The 11,158-nt window shown below is 43.6% G+C and overlaps 1 protein-coding gene across 2 annotated transcripts in view; it reads left to right on the top strand.

Moving 5' to 3' along the window:
- Nucleotides 1-4,754: 4,754 nt before the first annotated feature.
- Nucleotides 4,755-11,158, top strand: part of LOC310792057 (kinesin-1 heavy chain) — a 43,209-nt gene continuing 36,805 nt past the window's right edge. For both annotated transcript variants that reach the window (XM_083653755.1, XM_083653754.1), the window contains exon 1: nt 4,755-5,075. In XM_083653755.1, the coding sequence (XP_083509881.1) occupies nt 4,947-5,075 (129 nt within the window). In that variant the 5' untranslated portion in view covers nt 4,755-4,946. The remainder of the gene's footprint in view (nt 5,076-11,158) is intronic.

The raw sequence follows: 11,158 nt of genomic DNA, 5'->3' as shown, positions 1-11,158 counted from the left end.
ACCAGAGTAAGTTGTTAGGGCCATGTGATTTCTGCAAGGCAGAAAAAGCATTTGGAATCATGGAATTTGGTAATAAAAATGAACTTGACTGTAATGGAATATTGCAGAATTTCAATTTCTGAAATGGATCAAAGTAGACCATACATTTTAACCTTTGACTTGAAGCAAAAACAAAAAATAAAAGACAGGCGAAAACATTTTTGTTATTTTTTTGTTTTTGCTTGAAGTGAAATGTTTTATGGTCAGTCATGGTTCAGTAGGTTGCTGGTGGTTGGCTTGGTTCCAGCCATAAAACAAGTTACAGTATACGGATTTTTCAAAATGTCTGGAGAAAATGAATCGGGAACTCTTGCGGGGCAAGAAACTTCACCTGACTGTTCAGTCGCTCAGCACGTTGGCTGCAGTACACCTCCGAAACACTAGGTGGCTTGTAACCTCGCGTCACCAGGCTCTTCTCGGCGAGAGGTGGCTTGTGGTGCACTGATTTATATGTACAGTCTATGGGTGCACTCTTGTCCATTACATATGACGTAATTGTGTTGTTTCCCAAGAACTTGTAATCATGGCGGACAAGTTGCAGTTGAAGGCTTTGCTAGAAGAGGAACAGGCGTTGTTAGATGAGGAAGAATAGTTAATTGTGTTAAATCATTTCCTAATCAAACTGTTTTTTATGCAAATAACCACTATAGATGACAATAACAAAGGAAAAGGATAACATTTAGAATTTTGGATTGTTTACACTGACTTCAAGACGTTTGAAATTATTTTTCGTGATGGTTCCGGGCCGGCGATGTCATTCTGCTACTGCTGTTATTACAGTGAAAGTAATGCAAAAGTAGTGTAATAAGTAACGAGTTACTATACGCAGACAGTAATATTGTAAAGTAACTCATTACTTTCAAATGAAAGGAACTAGTAATATGTAGTATATTACATTTTGAAAGTAACTTGCCCAACACTGATGATGTATGGCGCTCGTCAAAAATGTGACGAGTGAAAGCACCATACCTTTCCCCGTTGGCTTCAATTCCTATGGATTTATGACTGTACCGCAGGCAAGTGTGCTGGCAGAATGGCAAGTTATGACATAGCACCACCTTGGTTAATCCCTATCAGGATTAGACCCTTTTTACAGCAGCTGTTATGACTTTGCATCGATGGCTAGACCACAGCTATAGAATGAATATTTTCTATTCGTGGTTCATTATTCTCATCTAACTGTTATCCCATTGTTTACCGATGGCTGCCACGTCAAAATGGTGCTTCGAAAAGGGAAACAGGAGACTTGCTTCTTTTATAGACGAGGCTACATTAACAGAACCCGTACTGTTTTCAATCTCAATCATTTGTATACATGACAATGTGTATATAGGGCAGACAGAGAAAATCAAACACATACATTATGGTAAAACATTGATGTTTATGTGGTGGAAGAAGTACACAGTTGCTCTACCTAAGTAACTGTGGAAATACCCTTGAAAAAATAGTACTACAGTCAAATAAAAAAGTAAAAGTCATTCATTCAAAATGTGACAAGTTGAAGGTTAAACTGGAATGGAGTCCAGTTCTGCTGGCTGTGATTGTGAATGATTTGTCCATCTTTTTACATTTGGGTTGTTGAGCAGTCCTCTATTAACAATACAATATTGTTAATAGATTGTTAATTAGAATGTTAATATACTGTCCTGCCAAGTATGAATACACTATAGAACAGAGCTAACCCATATCAAACCTTCCTTTTCTAAGTACTGTAAGGTAGCCTATTAGTAATGATTTTCACTGCAGAGTTTGAAACACTAAACCTGCTTTACACATGCAGTGCGGACAGGGTCAAGTAGGGAGACTGCTGTTTTTTTTCTTCAATATTTTATTTTAAACTTTTTTGAATAACACACAAACAAGAGAAACAGTCTCAGACACAGAAAAAAAAACAAAAAAAAAACATAGGCTACATATATCATCAACATTCAGTATTATGTCGTACTACCAGTCGCATAGAGTTACCATATGCCTGTATGAGGTACCGTGCCTGGGATCCCACGCAAGGGGTCCATGAGAAACCAGCCGGGCGAGTCACCTGTTGCCCCCAACCTCAACAAGGTAGGCTAGAAATGGGCCCCAAATAGCCGAAAATGTCTTACGTGAGTTGGTCCTCAGGAACCTAAGTCTCTCTATCCATATAACAGAGGTCATAGGGAGACTGCTGTTGCAGGAATATATTCTGTCGTGGATTTGGATCAAAGAAATTACCCAGGGTTTGTCAAATAAACAGGCTGAGTCTTGATGAGTAGCTTTATTTGTGCATGAGAGAACAGAGATAGGAGTTGCAGGTGCTTTGCTCTCTGAATAGAGAAATGATATACTAGAGTGATTTTCAGTCCTGAGATACAGTAGGTAGTGTGCAATGGAGGGGTAAAAGTGTAACAATGTGAGTTTCACATGTCCTTGACTTTCTGATAAACACAAAGATACATTATTTGCATAAAGGATCCAGTAGTTTTCCCACTAAAGAAAGAATGATATATTTAACACATATAATGATTAGAGCTTAATTTCTTCCACAACTGCTCTTCAACTAAAGTGCCCAGGTTCAAGCGCCCATATCAGCAAGCATCCACCCTGCTGTCCTTGAGCAACCACATGGTCCATGGATGCTGTTCTGCAGCCAGAGGTGGAAAGTACTCAATACACGTACTTGAGTAGCTTTCTTGAGGATTTGTACTTTTAAAGTATTTTTTTTATAATGCTATACTTTTACTTGAGTAATTTAAATAATAGGCATTCTACTCAACTACTTTACACTGAGTAAATGAGTAAATGCAGATTTTTGTTTCATATGAAAACAGCATTGGGACTGCTCGCTAACAGGTCCACAATCACTCCCACATTTAGAGTGCCCAAATTGGTGGCTTGTTAGTGCAGTGGCCAATTAAATTAAATTACGTTCAAGACTGGCCCAATGAATTTGACACGTGTAGACGATCCACTAAATTATAGTGATCCCCATCTGAAACTGAGAAGTAATGTGACATTAGTTCTCAGTTTCATTTGACCCCGCTGATAGCCATAGCTAAATGAATGTAGCCTATCTGATTGTGATATTGCTGCTGTAGCAGCTCTACCTCATCTGGCAAAGGAGAGAATCTCCAAACTGAGCATCCCTGGCTGCATCTGAAGCTACAAGCTGTTCAGTATGAAAGACAAGACAGACAAAGACAGGGACAGCTTAGGATGTGCAAAATGTAGGGTAATCATTAGGGTAAATAATTAAAACATAGTAAATTGTACTTTTAAATAGGCTACTTTTTTTTACTCTTACTTGAGTAAGAGTACTTAAGTAATGATAATTCACTGACATAATAACATGATGACCTCACTTCAACACCATTTGCTCATTCTAAAACAGACATATCTATGTGTGAAGAAGCATAAAAAGTAAGAGCATGGGAAAAATCGATACAGCAATATATCGCAATATATCGCAATATTTTGTGTGGCAATATATAAAAGTATTGCAATATTTTATTATATAAATTGTCAAGTGCATGCAACATTTATGACAGGTCTGTCTGCTTGACAATCCAATTTTGCTGCAAAAAAAAGATTTAAGTGAGATGAACAGACTGGAAACTTTATCGTATTAGATCAAACAGATATTGACAAAGTTTTTTCCCCCTTTGGGGACATAATTTGCAGTTGAAAAAAAGGAATAAATCACAATATTATTAAAATCGCAATAATATTGTATCATGACTTAAGTATCATGATAATATTGTATCGTGGGGACTCTAGTGATTTCCCACCCCTAGTAAAAAGAATAATAGCAGCTTATATCAGTGAATAACTCCATTATCATTCTACCAGTCCCATTGCGGGTGAACAGTGGACATTGTGGTCTTTGGGGACTTGTTGCTCAGTGACAACTAGATTCCCCAGTCAGCTCACACAGCAGCCAGCACCACACCCATTCCCTCCCTCAGTGACAACACAGGCGGGCCAGTAGAACTGGTATTTGGATGAGCTAAGTCCGCCTGCCACCATGAAAAAGGATATCCCTGGCTGTTTCGGGGAGTGGCTGCAGAATCTGTTCAGCCACTTGTGTCGTGCCATGGCATTGGCTCCATTGTGGCGTCTGTGAGTGAGGTCAGACATGATGCATTCTCTCATAGGAAGAGGTTTCACAGCTGTGCTGCTGCTCCCACACAGCACATGGCATGGGAAGAAGTGACTCATAGGATACAGTATAGGCGAATATCCTATTTTGGTTGGTACAAGAGTTTTAAATAACAATGAAAAATAGTGACAACAAGCACATTCTCCACACGTTCTCCATAAATGGGCCTATTCTGTTTTGTCCCATTTCATTCTAGTCTATTCTTTTTTTTATTCTGTTCTATTCAAGAGATGATTGATGGTTTTTGAAAGCTAGCTAATAATGTGCACTTTCAGCAAGGCATATAACTGCATGACTACCAGGAATATGCTTTGTATTATTTAACCATGGTGTGTGTGTGTGTGTGTGTGTGTGTGTGTGTGTGTGTGTGTTCAGAATAAGCAAAACTACTGTGCCATGGTATGTGCATTTTGACATTCCCAATCACTTTTGAGAGGCGTATGTTTTTGTTTATATACTGATTGTAATGATTTTCACCATAGACACACAATGGGTGGGAGAGTGCTGAGGTGACGTCATTGTGATCCACATCCCACAGGAGGGGTGAGGTGGCCAGCCGCTGATCCACCGGTATCATGGCTTCCTAACCGGAGGGGAAGTGATTTAGAGGAAAACAGGGATTTTGGTTGACTACCCGACAGATTATTGTCCTTTCCGGACCCTGAGTGTTGGGACAGAGGGGCTCGGCCTCCCTTTTGACCCTCCGGCCGCCCCTAAAGCTCCTGGATCTGCTCCGATTTTAGTGTGAATTTCCACCCGTAAACCGTGGAAGATGGCCGACGTACCGGCGGAGTGCACCATCAAAGTGATGTGCCGTTTCAGGCCCCTGAACAACTCCGAGGTGGTCAGAGGGGACAGATACATTCCCAAGTTCCAAGGGGAGGAAAATGTCATCATCGCGGTAAGCTATGTTGTGTTGAAGGGGGCTAGCTGCCTACCTGACAGTGCCCTCTGTCACACAGTCACCAGTACGCCATTTGTGATTGTCTTGTAGCTACAGTGTTAGCATCTTAGCTTGTTAGCTAACATTAGCTAGGGCTGACCTGTCCACCGTTGCGTTGTTCTGTTGGCCTTCTTCGCTGCAGCCAAACTGGCCACAGTCCAATAGATGTTAGATCTAATATATACCCTGTGTCTCAATGATGCGCAGTCGACAGCAGCATTGAAATTGTTATTTGGAAATCCAGGCGAATGGCTGCTGGTATGAATGTCAGTGTTGGCGGTTGCCCTGTCATGGCTAGCGAGCTGTCATTCAACAATGCCACAGACCCAGCGACAGACAGGCACACAGAGCCTGCCTGCCTGCCTGGACAAAACAACACGCTTTTACTGCGCTATTCATATTACATCAAATACAACGTTGCAGCTATAACATTAATAACTATAAAGATATTGATTATATGATCAGTTTACGTCAGCATAAAAACACAAGCCAGCTTTGATATGATAGTGGCTAACGCAAACTGTTGGCTAGTTAAGCTAGCTAGGCCAGCTGGTAGTTGACAGATTAGCTGGCCTTGGCTAGCTGGCTAGTACTGCAAGCTACCGTAGCTAGCTGACCAGCTGGCCATGGAACCAACCCTACTGCGGCCAAGTCAAAATCAGTCAAGTTGTAAATATGACGATGAAAAAGGGAAAGGGTGGTAGCTTTTGATGGGAAACATGACGTTAGACACATTTAATTTCAGTGGCATCACCAAACACTGCCATTGCATGCAAGCATAATGTTAGGTCTTCTGCCTTTGATTGAATAGCCTCAAAAGATTGGAGGTGACACACTTGACTTTACAATCATATAAAGGCCAACAGGTACAATTAGATGGTGGAAACCTGAGTGAGTGCTTCATGTATTATTATTATGATTATTATTATCAGACTGGGCAGTCTGAGATCAGTTTCCTGATGTAGATGGCAGTGCCCTTTCTACTGATCCTATCTGTTCGCGGTGTTGTCTTTGGTCTAATTAGTCTTCCTTTGTGATACAGACCCCTCAGAGTCTGATAAAGATAATGGCACGGGCACCATTCCACCGTGACAAAAGCAGGAAATGCCTTTACTAATGTGGTGCAGTGTTACCTCGACTTTCCCGATTGAACAAAGTCAACACACACACACAGTAGTGCCCTTAGTTTAGGTTGGAACTAGTGTTTAGTGCACTTGATGCTTTGTCATTGCAGGCCCATGAGTTTTCAGTGGGCAGTGTTTACTGCATTTCAGGCTCATGCCATTTCATTCCTCACCATATCGGTGTGTCAGGGGGTTGCACAGAATACAAAGAAGGAGAAAAGGCTGGGTCTTCCCTTTTCATCTGTCTTATGACTATAGTAATTATGAGTCATAGCAGCTGTGTAAATGCCAAGCTAAAATGTCAAGTTTGTACATGTTAAAAAGACCAAAAGGCAATTGTATGGTTAAACATTATGTTTCCTCAGCAACAAATCATCCTCCTCTGCATGGACTTTGGTGTCTGTAGAATAGGCGGGCGCACCTCCGGAAATGCAGTGAAATAATGACAACTCACTTTACAAGGCAGTAGACATTCATTTTATGGAGTTGCCAATTGCGATTGGGTTGATATGAATTGTGTCTCCCCCCCCACTAAACCCCCCCATTTAGTTGCTGCATTTAGGACACAATAGGACTATTCATACTGTGCCATGCAAAACAGACTAGACTCTTATGGCTTATGGTGACTTCATGAATACCTTTGGTGACACTGACTTTGGAGCTGAGCTGGAACTATCTGCGAGCGCACTGTCTGCTGCACCCGTCAGGCATGATGATGATGCTGCTGCCCAGCCCGATTCAGAGTGCCAGTCATAGTGCCAAAATGCCAGTGCACATTGTGAAAAGGCACAAGGCAAAGTGTTAGGGGCTGTGGCCTACAGCCTCTCTGGTGCATCTGTTGTGAGAAACACAACACGAACTGTACCCGTACGCAGCAGCGTAGGCCTCGAGGGTAATCCTCCTGCGTTCCCTCCTGGTAACCAGCTGTTGTACCAATCAGGGCAGGCGATAGGCCCGGGCGCTGGGCGATCTCTCCGGGTGGGGAGGGTGATTATGATGTTTTATTTTGCAGATGCTCTCTTATCCCGCGTGACTGACTCACTTAGCTCATATTTGTATCCGTTTTGAAACAATCTAGGGCGTGGAGCTGTATGAGGGCTAAAGCTGCTTAGCTTATCATGGAGCCTGATGCCGAGCAGCGTCACTGGTGCAGGCCTTGATAAAAGCTGCTCTGAGGTGACGGTCCTCAGTTTCGGGTTCATATGTGATGCGTTGCATTATGGGAATGGAGTGACAGCTCCACCCGGGGGGTAGGGAGGAAAAACACATGTCAAAACTCAACATAAATGAATAGTTTCTTCCCCAGTGTGGACTGCCACAGAAATGACCCACACTGGGTCATAACACATCCGAATGGGTCTGATGTCACGCTGGCGTGTTTGCATAGCGACGGGATTTTACGAGATTTTTTTTGCTGTTTTGGGGTTTCATCAGATTTGGCTTGGCTTTGATTCTGTGTAAAGATTATTGTGAAATTCGAACACTAAGCTCATAGGGGGGCATGACAAGCAGCAGCACTAGCTTACTTTGTCATATTTTGCTGCCCTTTTTCTCAAAAACGTAGTTTTGGAAACCGTCACGTCATAAAGGGGTTTGCATCTCTTGGGAGTACAAAGATCATTTTGATATCACCAGAACACTTAGATCGCCCTCTTTCCAACAGTGTATTCAACTCAAAATGGTTTGAGGGTTCGGTGTGAGTGACTCAAGATGATGGAGCAGGTCACATATGTTCTCTTCATGGAGGGACGCTGATTCGCTATACCAGAGATGCGTGCTCCCCCCCCCCCCTCTCTCCCAGAGCATATTCCTGCAGTACGCCCTCTCAGCTGTGGCTCCCTTGAATGTGTGTGTGAGGTGGTGTGGCTGTTCTAGCTAGCTAGCTTTGCCAGCGTCGTGTGTGTGTGTGTGTGTGTGTGTGTGTGTGTGTGTGTGTGTGTGTGTGTGTGTGTGTGTGTGTGTGTGTGTGGTGGTGGTGTGGCTGTTCTAGCTAGCTAGCTTTGCCAGCGTCGTGTGTGCGTGCGTGCGTGCGTGCGTGTGTGAGGTGGTGGTGTGGCTGTTCTAGCTAGCTAGCTTTGCCAGCGTCGTGTGTGTGTGTGTGTGTGTGTGTGTGTGTGTGTGTGTGTGTGTGTGTGTGTGTGTGTGTGTGTGTGTGTGTGTGTGTGTGTGTGTGTGTGTGTGTGTGAGGTGGTGGTGTGGCTGTTCTAGCTAGCTAGCTTTGCCAGCGTCGTGTGTGTGTGTGTGTGTGTGTGTGTGTGTGTGAGGTGGTGGTGTGGCTGTTCTAGCTAGCTAGCTTTGCCAGCGTCGTGTGTGCACTGTGCAGTGGCTGAATAATTCATGGCATGCATCCATTACTGCCCCATCACTTGTACAGGAAAAAAGATCCTGTCAGCCTCCCCAGGCCAGGCTGTCACATCGCTCATTTGCATAAAGTAGCCTGGGCCCAATATGACTGTGCTACTTTTACATAGGGGTAGCAGTGGAGACGGATGAAAGCGACGGAAATGATAAGAGAGACTAACTAGGTGACTAACTAGGTGAACTGGCCTAGTAGTTATAGACTCCAATCTACACCAGTGTCGTTTCCTGCAAGGTAACTGACAAACCAGAGTCCCATCAGTTATGGGCTAGTGAGCTATCTTGCCTAGCAACACACATTCAGTTACATCGCATGCATCTCACAATAAGAATCACGCGGATGCTGCGGAATAACCTTGGAGTTGGACTTTGCATTACTGTCTCGGTTGAATTGCTCTGTCTGGGCAATTTCATAACAAAGCCATTGAGAACCAGGACAGTAACGGAGCACTTATGTCGATAGTAACAATGCTCATTACATTTGCAATGTCTCATCCCATCAGATCAGATCAGTGTAGGTAACGAGGCCACTGTAGCATCAGTGACAAGGACGGCTTTGAACCTGGGCTGTGCTATTGTCTGTCTGCTGCGGAGGTCTGGCAGGCCTGATAGTAGCTCACCACCGTTCAGGGTTAACTGCTGTGTTGTGGCCAGCTGGAGGGATTGACCAGCGTCTGTCTTATGATGCTGCTGGTCCAGGCTGTACAGATGACAGAACCCTCTGTGTTATGATGCTGCTGGTCCAGGCTGTACAGATGACAGAACCCTCTGTGTTATGATGCTGCTGGTCCAGGCTGTACAGATTACAGAACCCTCTGTGTTATGATGCTGCTGGTCCAGGCTGTACAGATGACAGAACCCTCTGTTTTATGATGCTGCTGGTCCAGGCTGTACAGATGACAGAACCCTCTGTTTTATGATGCTGCTGGTCCAGGCTGTACAGATGACAGAACCCTCTGTTTTATGATGCTGCTGGTCCAGGCTGTACAGATTACAGAACCCTCTGTTTTATGATGCTGCTGGTCCAGGCTGTACAGATGACAGAACCCTCTGTTTTATGATGCTGCTGGTCCAGGCTGTACAGATTACAGAACCCTCTGTTTTATGATGCTGCTGGTCCAGGCTGTACAGATTACAGAACCCTCTGTGTTATGATGCTGCTGGTCCAGGCTGTACAGATTACAGAACCCTCTGTGTTATGATGCTGCTGGTCCAGGCTGTACAGATGACAGAACCCTCTGTGTTATGATGCTGCTGGTCATCCCCCAGAGTTGCTTGATTGCGGCTGTACTTTAGGAACAGGTCGTAACGTGAAAAAGAATAGGATGATTTCCTTCAACTGAGTATGTCAGCGCTAATGACTATTTTTGCTTTTGGGGCTTCCTCCATTATGTATTTCTTTATTTGTTGGGGTGGATTGTGATGTGTTTTGAGCTGCAAAGTAAAGGAAAAAAGGCTAGCCATACTTAGCATGTTGTGGCTTTGTTAGGATAACAGACCGTAAGGAGGAGGATAACGCAACATCTGCACCATAGTTGTTGGTAAAGTATTTTATATATATATATAAAAAAAAAAGATTGATTGTTTGTTAAAATGTGTAGTAATAATTTCATCATATCTAGCCTAATTTCCACTGAAGTTCTTTTACCCATTTTTAGAACAGAACTATTGGCAAACAGGATCCAAAAATCCCAAATGGCTCCATGTAGAATCTGCCCCAAAATGATGACAAGACTTCAGAAGAAAATGCATTTAATTGTGTGGCCCCAAACCAGGAAGGAAGCCGACAAGCCGTCATCAGTCTTCTCCATGGTGACAGCAGAGGGTTGTGTGTCAACAGTCTCCCTGGGGAGCGGCCTTCACCAGTTTGTTAGGTGTTGTCATCCATCCTACCACAGTACCACTATGTCACCAACCTAAGGCATGCATGTTTTCCAACCTGGGACACCCCAGGTGGGTGGAGCGGTCTCGTTCATAAATTCTTAATACGCACACAAATAGAGCCCCCATTGAGACTCTCCGATGACAGCGTGCCGTCTCAGTTGAGCTACCAAACTGCTTGTAGCATCAGTTTTTAATTGCTCTGTGGTTGCCTCCGTACCTCCATCCTCCAAATCCATCCATTGATTGCGATCTCATTTGAATTGTGCCGCTTGATGTTTGAGGAGCCTGTGGGAGCTCAGACTCAGCTCTCCTCGTTTGAAGTAGGCAAGCTCCTAAACAAGTGGTGAAGCCCCAGAGCCTGCTGGAATATTTACCTTCATTATACATGCTGTGCAGAGCCTGTGGGCGAGAGGATGATGAAGATGAGATGAAAGAACACGTGGATACCTGCTCTCAGAGGTTAATTAGATAATGTGAAGCAGAGGTTAAGTTAGGTTGAGAGTCAAATAGTGACAGATAGCTTTTCAGTGAGACACAGTAGCCGTGTTCAGAATGGTTCACTCATTCACTCATTCACTATTCCCCATATAGTGTTTATGATAATAGTGAACTATATGGGGAACAATGAAATGAGTTTCGGACACTACACAGATTTATTTCTGAAGATCATCGCGT

The sequence above is a fragment of the Poromitra crassiceps genome (assembly GCF_964638095.1).
Source record: "Poromitra crassiceps genome assembly, chromosome: 17".
Taxonomy (NCBI): domain Eukaryota; kingdom Metazoa; phylum Chordata; class Actinopteri; order Beryciformes; family Melamphaidae; genus Poromitra; species Poromitra crassiceps.
This window is presented reverse-complemented; position numbering and strand designations above follow the sequence as displayed.